The following is a 14,356-nucleotide window of genomic DNA, read 5'->3' as shown; positions in this document are numbered from 1 at the left end:
TCCACTTTTTTTAAAATAGCCTCATTTTCCAAGTCCCTTAGAGTTAAACAGTTGAGTTTTACCATTTTTGAATCCATTCAGCCGATCTCTGTATCTGGCGGTAGCACACACTTTTAGTATAGCTTAGCATACATCAATGAATCATGTTAGACCATCAGCATCAGTCCTCAAAAAAATAACCAAAGACTTTCAATATTTTTCCTATTTAAAACGTGACTCTTCTGTAGTTACATCATGTACTAAAACCAACGGAAATGAAAAGGTGCAATTTTTTTAGACCGTAATAGCTAGGAATTATTTTCTCATTCCTGCGTAGGAACTTTGCGGCCGTCATGGATGCGGCGCAGCAATGATATACACAGCGACTGAAAACTATCAAAGCCCTTTACAACACACAGAACCATGGCTTATCGCACAGTAAATCCACAACACAATTTGCCGGCTGCAACTCTGCATTATCTGCAAGGAGACAAACTTAGTGCCAGTCGCATTGGAAGTTACATATCTGAGGACTACTTTCAGGTCCTGCTTAATATCATCGAGCCGCTGAATCCATGGTACGACAGCAAAGTTCCATGATTACTATGCAGGAATCAGAAAATAGTTCCTATCCATATCAGTATAAAAATCTTTTAATTTTAAACTTTCAATTTTCCGTTGGTCTTAGTACACAATGTAACTACATGATAGTCAAGTTTTAAATAGGAAAAATATTATCTTTGAAAAAAGAAAGTCTTTGGTCATTTTTGAGAGCGATGCTAATGGGCTAATCCGATTCAATGATGTATGCTAAGCTATGCTAAAAAGTGCAACCACCAGATACAGCGCTCGGCTGAATGGATTCAAAAACGGTAAAACCCAACTGTTTAAACTCTAAGGCAAAACCTTTTCAAAAGTATTTTGATATGTCAAAGAGTTGGCATGATATACGCAAATTCAAACTTAACAAAACTAAGATGCATAGACAACCAGATATTCTGAGCATGCATTCCAAGTTGTGACAAATGTTGCCCTTCAGCTGGAAAAGTCCAAAGCCAAAGAACATATTGTAACATGTTCTAAATGTTATTATGTTTTAGTGGACAAGGAGTTTTATTAGGTATGACAACAGTATGAGTACATTTTTTGCAGGATTTTTTTGTGTAAATTGTCGCTTTAAGCCCATTTTTGCTGTGAACCCATCACTAAATGGAACTTTTAGTTCTTTTAGCCGAGTTTACTGCACGACCGTAGGCCTGATTTTGACTCGCCAACCACAGGCAAATCGATGCTCGTTCACGCGAGAGACAATCACACAGTGTGAATGATCAAAGATGTGATCTGAGAGAATCACAGAAGAGTTGCCAGCGCCCGTGAAATATTTGGCATGCTAAATATCTGGACCTGTCTGTGATTCAGAATCCTGCTGTGTGAAATGTGTTTTGACTAAAAATGAGATAGAGCAAGATACAGGGCAGGGGGAAGTTCGGGGAAGAGTTTTTAACAGTATTTTAATAGATAGTTACAATTATATCAAAAAGAAACGAAGCATAAACATTTGCTTGACCAGCCGCAACTACAGCACATTGCAAAATTATTTATTTACCTCCGACTCTCTTTGCAGTAACAATATCCTTGATCCCCACATCTCCTCAACCATTTCCTCCTCCATTATCTTTTTATTCTTTTTCTCCTTTTCGCTGAAAATCAGCACAAACAATTTGGATTGCAAGCTTTCTGCAGTCTATATTTTTAATAACAATTCAAGTCTCACATAGTTTCCTCATCTGTTTGCTTCTGAAACTTAGTTTGCTGACCAAATAGAGTTGTCTGCGATTCATGCAATGTGAAACCCCGTTGCCAATCCAATGTGCAGTGTGAACATAGCAAGAACTGAATGCTAACCCAGATATTCATGCAGTGTGAAATGAGAAATGATCCAACCAGTTTGAAAATCGTGCAATCTGAACTTGGCATTAAACATAAAACAAAAGTCCTTGGTCACTTTACATGACAATATGAGTCTCTTGCTATCCAACTGGGCAATTCTTGGTCAGAAAACCTGCAATGATGACCAGACTTTATGCCCCAAGTCAAAAGTCTGAATAAGATGAAACTGAGGCTAAGATCAGAATGACTTTTTTCTCTTTGGTTAGGGTCTCGGTCTCATGTGCAAAGCTGGACAGACGTCAATTTTTTATAGATTTTTCCAGTGGAGGCCAGTCAGAGTCATGAAAGGAGTTTATAGTGAGTTTGATACCTGCCTTTGCAGCAGGCTTAGCGTTCACAACATCTGCTCCTTTAGAACTCAATCTCCCTTAGGCTCACAACAGAAGGGAAAATTGAGAAGCTGGGAAGTAAACGAGTTAGAAGGGGTGTGTGTGTGTGTGTGTATGCTCACAAGAATAGTGTGTACTCATGAAACCAGCTTCTAGTCTGCCATGTAATTTAATGTGTGTGTGTGTGTGTGTGTGTGTGTGTGTGTCCTTGATTGTACAAGCGATCACTCACCGCCACAGTCACCAGTTTGCCACTCCAGGCACTGGCCGTAGGGGAAGGAGATAACATACGCGTTGGAATCCACACAGCGCTTGGTGCTGCCACACCACATGCACTCCATGGCCTGGCTGGTGCAGTTGGCACAGGTGTTTCGCAGGGCGCAGGGTATCTTACATGGACGCACGGTAAGGTTTGGGCTCACTGAGGGGGGGGAATACAGTAGTCAGTACTGCAATGACCTTTAAGCTAATTACATCATAGGCAAAAATTGTCAAACTACAGAAAACGGTTAATTTATTCATGATAATGACAGCGTCTATACACATTGCCCCAAAAAAATTATTTGAGTGAGAGAAACTATTGAAATGAGCACAATGAGCAGAAGAACATAAATAAGACATGAAAAATAGCTAATAGAACACAGAGATGAAGGGAGGACGAGTTGACATTCATTCTTTATGCTCTTTGCATGTGTCTGTAGGGGGGAGTGTCCAAATCTCGTTCAAAGCCTAATTTGTGCATCCTCTGAGTCTCTATTTTAGTTTCAAACAGGTCCAATAAACATACCACAGCCAAGGAAAGAGAGGATGTGTGAGTACACAAAAGCTACGCTCTTTTACAAAAGCAAAATAATAATAATCATAATGATAATAAATTCAAAGAAAAGTGAAAAAAGCTAAGAAATGTAACTCTTTGTTTTAACTGGACATGTTTATTTATTTATTGTGTAAAATGTTAATACAACCTAGTAATAAAAAAAATCATTCGGGGTGGGGGGGTAGAGATTGAGATTCGGAGCGGGGTCCATTAGGGGCGGGGCGGGGATGAGACATTAAACCGAGGTCCTGACTCTCTACGGTCTTTAAAAATACCATGGCACTTCTCGTAAAGAGTAGGGGTGTAACCCCGGTGTTCTGGCCAAATTACCTCCATTGGCCCTTACCAATCCTGGCCTCCTAATAATCCCCATTCACTGAATTGGCTTTATCGCACTCTCTCCCCTCCCCTCGCACTCTCTGCACACTGGTGGTGGTTGAGGATAGACCCCTGACATGAGAGTAAAGTGCTTTGGGTGTACAGTAGTACATATGAAAGTTCTATATAAATGCCTCATTCATTCATGTATGAATATCAATTTTAAAAAAATGTATCCTTATGGTTTTGTGGTCCAGGGTCACATATGGAAAAAAATATATATGACAGATAGAGACACCAAATCATCTTGACATATGAGACACAAAAAGCCATGAGCAGGCCCATTCCGAATCTGCATCAAATTTAAGGGAACATCTTTGGAATAGGTATTAAACCTAAAAAACTGCTAATTGAAAGCATTATCAAATGAAGACAAATCTATTTAATAGAAGTCTACTTAGGGATGTGTAAAATAGTGTGAATACCAGATTTCCCAATTCTTCAGAACTCTGAAGTTTTCTGTGGGAGCCGATTCAGTTTAGGTTTTATGTATAACAGCAGCATCCAGAACAAAGCAGGCATTGAATCACCAAGTTTACGTTACAAAGAAACTGTGCAAAAAACTAACCAACGAAAACTTTTCTCACCAACTGGCTTCTCACAGATCAGCCCCTCTGTGTTGGCAGTGCAGGGTTTGGCTTTGAGTCCAGCTACCTCAGCTCTTTCCAGGTACGCACAAAAACCTGAGTCACTTGGCTCCCCTGGTAACCACTGCAGCGTGCTGGCAGTGAATGGAGACATGTCCTCCCACCCCCAATATGAAACATTTATCTTCCTTAAACCCACCCAGGGAGTAAGTTTCTGCAAGAGAGAAAATGGCCATGTTCATATCATGGTGGAATACATACACATATAGCCAATGTGGTTAAATTATTAGATTAAACATTGAAAATGTTGAGCAACATACAAAAATCTCAATCATGGGTCAACAGCATGATGCTTATTTTTTGTCCAGATCTATTGATTTTTTTTTTTTTCCTTTTCAAAACTACAAAAAAATCCAATTCATACAATGACCTTAATATGATGAGCATGTTTTTAATTTCAGAATTAAAATTCTATTTGATATTTCATTTTAAAAAGAAAAGCCTCAATAAAATAATTAAATTCTTGAAAATTATGAATTAGTGATTATTAATTCTTATTATGAATTAATAGTGATATTTTATGATTATTAATAAATGAATTAATACATACATACATATTTTGCCCCTGTCTCTGTTTGCTTTAAATTTGACTGAGCCACATATCTAACATGATAGCAAGTCCCTTTGAACACGGCTTCAATGAGCTGTTATCGCTCTGTGTTCATAAATACTCTAGATTATAAACATTAGTGTAAAGAACAGAAAGACATCTGAAGATAAACGATAAACAGACTGACATATTTGCAGAAATGGTAAATTCAGTGAAATAAAAAAAAGAGTTCATCTTCATAAACCTCTATTTGAACTCGATTCGAACTTGATTTTGCCTCATTACAGACTTCCAGCTGGACATTCATTCAGGGCACCTTGACGGTTTGATGGCTAATAAGCCTGTCTACTCTGTTTAACACGTGCTATAGTCTTATAAATACACTTTTTTCTTTCTCTCTTCTTTAGGGAAAGGCAAAAGGCCAATGCATGGTTTAATTATCATTTCAAGGCAAAACAAACTGAATTTGACACACCCCAACCCCTCAGATTTTCCATTCAAATGAACAACTTCCCTGTATGAAAAGGTCTTGCGTGCTTTGATTAAAAGGTTTAAAAGGTTTAAGATCTCCTGTGAGTTTGTGCAGCCACAGGGAGTGAGTGTGACTGTCTGTGTGAGTGACAGCAAAGAGAAAAAATTGTGGCAACTGAGAAACCATTGCATGTGAATCTTTCACATCAAAGGTGGGTCCTTTAGAAAACTGTGTTAATCTTCAAAGGACAAAAGCTGCTTAAACACTAAGGCTCACGCCGCAATCAGCAAGGGAACGGATTACGAAGAGAGTCGCTCCTTTCCTTTTAATTAACACATGACAAATATTTACTCCACAGCACCAGGGGGACTCCACAGATTTTGTGCAGAATAGCTTTTTATTGAAGGCATGAGTAAGGTTTTTTGACATAAAGTAGAAGTTTAAGCTTTACTGACATTTAGAAACAAACTTGCACACCGAAACATCTAGCATTACATCTGAACTTGACACAGAGACTTGCCAAGTAAATTGTAAATTTAAATGTTTGTTTACTTAGACAGAAATATCCGTCACAACATTTTAGGGTGTTTAAAGAATCACTTTAAAATTGGATTCAGAGCAGTGCAAGGCAAATATACTTACAATCAAGATTTAATTGAAGTAAACAAATCAGGAGCCCAGACAGAATTGCTTGTTTCAGTAAAAACAAAAAAACAAAAAAAACAAGCTCACTGTCAGCATTATTCCTTTGCTTTTTCACATCGCACTTAGAGTGAAAGGGCCTTTGGAAAAGCTAAAAGTACCGGTATTTCAATGCCAAGACAGTATATACATAAATCTAATATTAATCAATATACTTGGCAAAGTATTATGTGAATGTAAATGGGCAATATTACTCTTGCATGATAAAATGCTCGTAATGTTTCTCATGTTTAAGTTGCTTTGGATAATAGCACCTGACTAAAAAAAGCCATGTTTTCCTTCACAAAAAATAAGGATTAAAGTCAAAGAAAAGAAACAGAACAGCCACTTTTCTCAGATCCTTTATTTATTTACTGTATTTATTTATGACTGAACATTTTTTGGAAAAACATTTTACTTAATTGAGAACTAAGCCACTGATTTATTTATTTTTTATTTTAGTTGTTAATTTTTATATTAATATTAACAAATAAATATTGAACTGTAATAAGTAAGTAAATTATATCAATAACATATTAGATAAAGACTGCCATTGTATCAAATCTAGAATCATGAATAAATCCACTGGTATTGGCACTGACTACTGAGTTTTTGATAAGGTGATGAAATACATGATGAGCAGTGTTGGGGAAAGTTTTAATTTTAAAAGCAATTTGTTACAACTTTGCAATACTCCCTAAAAAGTGAATGCATTACTTAGTTAACTTTCATGAACTTTTTTTCTCACATGGGCTGGACTTGCTTTTTTTATTTTATTTTTATATATTTTGGAAAACGTGAAGACCCTTTTACACCAAAAGTGAAACAAATAAGGCGCAGGCCGAAATAAATGCAAATACACTCCTATACAGCACAGGGTGCAGATCAAACAAACCTTTCAGCTGTGCTACCATTCTGAATAGAAAGCAGGAGAAGAAAGTTCAACACTATTTCTTCAGCAATAAAACAAAAAGTTAAACACAAAAAGATATCTAAGTCATTTTTGCTTATAGATATGGCTGAATTGGATCATCGAAGGTCAGCAGCAAAGGCATTGATTAACAAAGTGAGATTAATTGCATGAAGCACATTTGTCCATTTTAGCTTATTTAATGCTTGTGAATTTGCATTTCACTGTTCATTTATTTTAAAGAATGCTGAAGCTGTTTTTGTTGCAAGTGAGAAAAGTAAATGCATGCTCTCACATAAATAACTGATTACGTAACTTACATTTTAATGTGCCAATGTGATACCCCCCAACACTGCTAAGCAGTATGCAGCAGATCTAGAAAAAAAAAGTCCACACAAAGGCCAGTGATTATGCTCGACTTACCCTCCCCTGCAGCTGATACTTCTGCAGCTCATCCAGGATGAAGTCTACCTGCCTGGCTGAGGTTAGAGAGGCAATGTTGCCATCCAGGTTCTTACAGTAGTGCTGGGCATTATCATAACTCTCTTTACTAACATTCAGCCTTAGACATGCATCTCCAACCTGACTCCAGCCCTCTCCACACAAGTGTGCTGTAAAAAAATAAAAAAAAATTAAAAAAAAATAAAGCACAAAAAATTAAAACCAGGCTTCTTTCCTACCTAGGCCTCAATTACACAAGGCATCTTATAAAGCAAACAAATCATTCTGATTGGAATATTGATTTAAAAAAAAGATATTTCTGTGTATTATACTGCAAAAAGTAAAGACATATATAATTTTGCAAAGATTTCTGTTTTTTAAATAAATGCTAAATATGTTTTAGCAGGCCATGTGACACTGTAGACTGGAGTAATGGCTGCTGAAAATTCAGCTTTGTCATCACAGGAATAAATTATATTTTAGAATATATTAAAATAGAAAACCTTTCATTTATATTGTAATATTTCACAATATTACTTTTTTTACTGAATTTTCAATCAAATAAGAATATCCTTGGTGAGCATAAGAAACTTTAAAAAAACGTTTTTTTCTTTTTTTAAATCTTATCAACAGCAAACTTTTTAACAGTAATGTAAATTAAACTACATTATGAAATTAAGAGTCAAGCTACCCTTGGGTTTTGAACTTATTACACTGAGCAGCACAAGAATAATTAACATGACCATGGTTAACCACAAACACCCACACTCAGACAAACCCTGAAAAGCAAAACAAAAGGAAATGCACATTCATAGTAAATTATGAAACCACACGGTACTAAAAATAGTGTAAAATATCCATAGTCTCTTTCATTTCAAGGTTACTTTTTTTTAATTGTGGCTGATTATAGTCTAAGATAAAAGCTGTCATATAATGAAGAGAGAAACAACAGAACAAAGAAAAGGGAAAACGAACAATAAACTCTGGGTTCTTTGACAAGCTGCTGAGCCATAATTTTATAATTAGCTCAGCAAACTTGAATAATTGTTGCACTTCCAATTGACCTTTTGGTTGAGGTCCGAACTCGTGTGTGATGTACTATCCAGCTCCAAAGGTCTCCATTTTCCATGGTTGGATGTACTCATGTCTTTACTACAGAGTTGATGTCCTCAGATAAAGTCATCTGTGTGTGTGTGTGTATATGCACGCTTTCAAATTGAACTATCAGTCAGAAATATGACAGCTGATCATTGAGTTTCTTTTCTAGCTCATGTCCTTGAGAAGATCCAGATATCAGGCAGAGAGAGAGTATGACCAGCTCAAACACTGAATGTACCACCTTGGTTGGTACCCATTTACCTTTGCTCCATTAACCACACACAGGTAGAGATTGGGTTAGGGGATTAAAAAAAATAGCATTAACCTGATAAAAAAAAAAAAAAAAAAAAATCTCTATTCAATTTCCTCACTAATATAATGAAACAAACAAAAGAGGGTTAGATGGCAATAGTCCTTGTGGGGACATTTTTTGGTAAAATTTATTTATAAGGAAACTTGTGATATAGTGATATATTCTAAACATTTTAAAAATGCAGACAGTAACAACAACTGTTACGTCTAAGGAGAGTCCCCACAAAGATAGTAAACCAGACTATCTTGTGTGTGATAGTGTGTGTGTGTGTGTGTGTGTGTGTGTGCGTGTGCCTGCGCGTGCGTGTGCGTGCGTGTGTGTGTGTGTGTGTGTGTGTGTGTGTGTGTGTGTGTGTGTGTGTGTGTGTGTGTGTGTGTGTGTGTGTGTGTGTGTGTGTGTGTGTAAGCAACTTTACTGGAGACTGGAAAATATTGAGCATTGGTGCAATGTGTGGGCCTGTAGAGAAGAAAACATTTCTTCCCAAGGGAGACCAAAAAATGTTAATAATACATCAAACGGCATTACGTCCTGCTCTCAAACTAGATCAGCTCAAATCAGGTAGAGATGCCCTCAGAGTGTGGAAATGTGTTTCCATTGTTTCTGAGCCTGGGACACACAAGTAAAATGTGCTCAAACAATTTTAGATCTTTTCCTAACTTTTCTAACGTTACCCTTTTCAAAAGCAAAACCCTTTCAGATCAGCAAACTTGGGGCCAGATTTACTAAACAAGGAAAATTTGTGTGAAAGCGCAATTCCTAAAAAGCGCAGCTGGGAGTGGAAAGTTCTGCACGTGATCTACCGGTAACACAAATTAAAGAACACAGATGCAGCCGGATCATTTGCATAATTACAAATGCAATCTACCAGTTAGCATCTGGTTTAATACGGGCTTTTTTGGGCAGTAAATAATGGCGCAAAACACCTGTAAATTGACGATCGCAAACCTTTGTAAATCATCTTGCGTAATTCATTTAAATACCTATGCAATAGGGCCAGCCACAAAAATAAATATGATCACACTTTTTAGTAGGGATGGGCAACAGTGGTCGAGTACTCGAGTACTCGAACGTGACAGCGACGATCGATCATGAAAACGATGATCGCCCTGACTTTAAAAAATATATTTGTATATTTCTCGGATTGGTTATTGCGGCATTTTGGCCGGTAACTGAGGTCTGATTGGTTAGCATTAGACAGCACGCCTTCCAGACCGCCTAATAAAGTGAAACTGAAGTGCACAGTGATGCCTGAAGCACTGAGAATGATCATAAAATACAGTGCAAGATGTGCGGCGCCAATCTGTCACATACACAGCATTACAACGAGAACATGATTGTTATATAATGTTGTATTCTCCATGCTTTAGCTCCCCGTGGATCAGCGCGCGCTGTTAAAGGAAATCCACAACGAGAGTCAGAGCGCGGTCAAGCTCATCTGCACATCCGCGTCCTTTTCCACAGATGCAAGTTGTAAGATTACTTGTTTAATACTTGATTATATGTTGTCTATATCTGATTAATCTCATATAGGATGGTGTTTGGTTAAGTTTAATAACCAGCTAGCAAAGCGCTGCCATTATTTCGGCTGCTGTTCATTCTCTTCAGCTTCAGCTCAAATGCGAACAGCCCGACATTATCGACTCTGGGTTATTTGAGACGGTCATATTATTTTTAGGTAGGCTATTTCTTTTTCAAAATCATTGATTATATTAATAATGCAGCAGTGTTACTCATTTTTTAAAAGTAGATCTGTTTTAAAGTTTTTTCTCATGGATTTGAAAACGCGCAGTGATGCTGTACTTTGATCATGAAAAATAAAATTATGTTCAGCGCCAATCTGTCATGTAGGCTACATAAAATTATAATAAGAACACGATTAGTGTTGTAAATGATCTGTGGTTTCGTTGCCCGTGTATTAACGTTGTTGTTAAGGAAAGAGCGCGTTCAAAATGAGTTTCCCTTTCAAGCCTGTTAAACTCTAGCGTGGCGAAGTTCACGTGCGCATTTGCGTCCTTTTGGGCAGATGTAAATTGTAATAGGCATATATCTGATTAATCTCATATAGGATGCGTTTGACTGAGTTTATTAATTCTCTAGCAAAGCTCTGCGGGGTGGTGTATTCACAGTTTTAACTCAAACACAATGCCCGATATCATTGACGGGGTTATTTGAGGCGGTTATTTCGTTTCTTTTTCAAAGACATTTATCTATCATAATCTAGCAGTTATTTTTTATAGTCATATGTTCATATTTGCATAGACATCTCATGTTTTTGTCAGCATACATTTTCGTAACAGTCTTAAAATAGTTTAATATCTCCAAGACGGAGACGCCCCGCCCCCCGCACAAGCCCCGGCCATGGTTAATCGATTACTCGTTTTTGAGACCTATCGATGATCGAAATTAAAAATTGACAAAAATGCCCATCCCTACTTTTTAGCACTAATTTATCACTGCGTATCTTTAGTAAATCCTGACAGTAGTTTTCTAAAGGCAAAAGAGGGTTTGCGCTGGCGCAAGCTGTTAGTAAACCTGTTAGCCCTTTATATTAAACCCGCATGCATAAAATTATTACAATTAATTAAATGAATCACCCAATTCCCTGTGTCTAGGGCCAAAAAGAAGAAATCAGAAACATGTACAAAAAAGATAAAGATATTTTTGGCTTGCACTAGTGTTCAAAAGTTTGGGGTCAGTAAAAAAAAAAAAATGTTTTTGAGCTAACTACTGAAATATATTTTAAAATGTAACTTATTTGTGTGATGGTAGAGCTGAATTTTGTGCAGTCATTACTATAGTCTTCAGTGTCATATGATGCTTCAGAATTCATTCAAATATGCTGATTTGTTGCTAAAGGAACATTTCAAATAATTGTAACAGATAAAAAAATGGTTATGTTGCTTAATATTTTTGTGGAAATCATGATACATTTTTCAGGAAACATTGATAAACAGAATGTTTAAAAGAACAGCAATTATTTGAAAAAATTTATATTTTGTATCATTATAAATGTCTTAACTGTCACTTTTGATCAGTTTAATGAGTTAGTTCTTTCAAAATTATTATTTTTTTACTGAAATTTAGAATAGCACAGACAATGCCATAAATGATAACCTTTAACAGTTCAGAGATTTTGAGCTGTATTAGGAACAATAGGTTAGAGTGAGTGACACCATCTGTGGTTTTGTATTTGCCAATTTGTTTGTTTAGTTAGGAGTAACTATGCTCAATCTTTCATTATCTTTTAATCCACTATCAGATTTGGTTTAATCCTACCATTGTAAATATTTGCATTATTCTTTATACTTCAAATCTCTAATCATTCTTTTCTCAATTGTATCCAATACATTCTCTGCATCATATTTGTCCTTTTATCTTTTCTTTCTGCCAACCAAACACACTGAAATATTATCATGTTAGAAGCTGCACCTATACGCTAGACCAGAGGTATCAACCCTGCTCCTTGGGACTCACCTTCTGCTCCTGCAGAGTTTGGCCCCAAACCTTATCAAACACACCTAAAAAAAAAAGTGTTGAAGCTTGTTGGAAATAAATTTTGCAGGACAGTGGGACTTCCAGGAGAAGGGTTGAGACATCTAGGGTATATGTCTGACATTGTAGTTAAATAAATGTCTACTTTAAATCACTGGACATGCATTTGTTCTCTCAGTCTGTCTATCTACCCATCCATCCATCCATCCATCCCTGAACTCACCAGGCAGAGCATGACATTCCTGCTGTTGTGGTTCCCACTGACAGTTGATGTTAAGTGAGCAACTCCTGCAGTTTGCCAGCTTGCTACAAATCTGCTCACCTTGAACACTGCATTTGGTATAGTTCTTCACAGACTGGAAAACAAGAGGATGGAAAGAGCTTTCTGTCAAACACTCTGGTTACATATTTTCAATGTGACTAGCAAGTTTTGTCCAACACTGTGTTGTATTTTTATTACAAATAATATTTTCATAAGCTTCATTTTACTGCATACCTGGCCAGTTTTGCGCATACCAGGTCTCCAAATAGAGAGCTGGTGGTCAGATAGCATGGCAGGGGGAGGGTTGAGGTACAGGGGACCTCGAGGGTGGCGGGCAAGCTCAATCGTAAGCTGACAAAACATTACAGCAAAGGGAAATCGTATTTTTAATTGCTATTAATGCTTTTAAATCTATTTAATAGTAATGCTTGTTTGACATACCACAGTGCAGTTGCTTGATGAAGAGATGCATTTCTTATCTTCGCACCATTGGCAGTCATTGGTGTTGGCCGTACAGGAAGCACAGTCAGAAAACTGCTGACACTGCTTATCAGCTGCATCTGTGGTTTAAAAACCCCAAAACAAGAATAATCAGAAACAAAGAAAATATCTACTTACTAGCATAAAACCAAAATTGTAGGTTAGAGGTAACAAGGGTCTGACTCAGAGCTCTCAAGGTGAAACACTTCACAACTGTGGTGAAAAATGAGTGTGTACAATGACACATGGGCAAGGGCTAAAGTTCAACTGTGGAGGTGGACATGGACAGGGCACAGCAAAATGAAAACTGGAAAATCGAGGGGATGAGGCAAGGACAGAGAAGAAATGTTTGTCCTGACTATGAATTTGTTTATTTCAGGCATGAATAACCATAATACACATAAGTACTGTTGTTCCTGTTATTTACTTTTTGGGAGGATGTTTGCTGACTTTTGTTTTGTTTTGTCACACAGGAACAGACTTTTGTCTGGAACAGTTTTGGGGAAAGCCAGGACAAAAAAATTACTAGAAGGAGGGGAGTTCACGGCACTAATGCACAAACGTATAAGTTTTCATCAATTATAATTACTTTTAATAAAACAAGTTTTTAAACCTCAGAGTGTGTGTTTATTTAACTATCTCGGATGTGCAGTCAGAATGATAATGTAGGCTTATAATAGCATACCTAAGTCAATATGTTATTTTCTCTCTGTATTAGTATTTTAAAAGAATATATAATTTACAACTAATTTAGTAATTTACATCTTAGATTATTTCATTTATAATAAACTTACAGCACTTTTTTTAGCACTTACAGGGCAATCAAGGTATGGCAGTCACCATTACCAAATGATGCCCCTGATTAACAATTATGATTTTTTTTTTTTTAAACAAACAATAGTTATTTCGATATGAATGTGTTTAGTTTAGGGTCCAATTATATTCTATATTATCAGTTAATAATATTCTGCTTGACTATTTTACATTCCTTGACCTAGCTGAAATAACTAATCTTAACAAATACCTTACTAACTATTAAGCAGTATTTAGGAAGTTTGAGGCAAACTTCACAGTTAATAGTGAGAATTGGACTAAAGTCATACCAATCGAAAACTTTTGAAGGGTAATGTGGTAGTTTAAATTACACACACACACAAACACACACACACACACACACACACACACACACACACACACACACACACACACAATGCATAATATCTGAAACAGTGTATACTAAAAAGTCCAGATACAATAGTGAAAATACAGAGAGCAACCACCCAAGTATTGCCTAAGAACAATGATAAACTGCACGATTACAGGTCTCCGAGATGCACACAATACAGGATAATCCATCAGAAACTTGTGTGTCATTTCATTACTTAATTAAAGTCCAATACAAATCTGATAGAACTCCAAACTCCATGCGGTAATTGCAGTAATCCTCTCAGGTCCAGTTTTGCCCACAGAAAAAAAACATCTGTATCCACAATCACTGGAGATTAGTTTCATCACAATCATAATTACATCGCTATGAGATTATTATGCGCCAACTGA

At 36.7% G+C, this 14,356-nt stretch overlaps 1 protein-coding gene across 3 annotated transcripts in view; it reads right to left on the bottom strand.

The window, feature by feature from the left end:
- The window catches only part of atrnl1a (attractin-like 1a), a 324,662-nt gene that overhangs the window by 221,111 nt on the left and 89,195 nt on the right, over nt 1-14,356 (bottom strand). For all 3 annotated transcript variants that reach the window (XM_067421824.1, XM_067421822.1, XM_067421823.1), the window contains 6 exons: nt 12,761-12,879; nt 12,554-12,670; nt 12,281-12,413; nt 7,137-7,324; nt 4,041-4,254; nt 2,491-2,679 (listed from right to left, as the gene is read on the bottom strand). In XM_067421824.1, coding sequence (XP_067277925.1) covers nt 2,491-2,679; nt 4,041-4,254; nt 7,137-7,324; nt 12,281-12,413; nt 12,554-12,670; nt 12,761-12,879 — 960 coding nt within the window. The remainder of the gene's footprint in view (nt 1-2,490; nt 2,680-4,040; nt 4,255-7,136; nt 7,325-12,280; nt 12,414-12,553; nt 12,671-12,760; nt 12,880-14,356) is intronic.

This window comes from Pseudorasbora parva, chromosome 17 (genome assembly GCF_024679245.1).
Source record: "Pseudorasbora parva isolate DD20220531a chromosome 17, ASM2467924v1, whole genome shotgun sequence".
Classification (NCBI taxonomy): Eukaryota; Metazoa; Chordata; class Actinopteri; order Cypriniformes; family Gobionidae; genus Pseudorasbora; species Pseudorasbora parva.
This window is presented reverse-complemented; position numbering and strand designations above follow the sequence as displayed.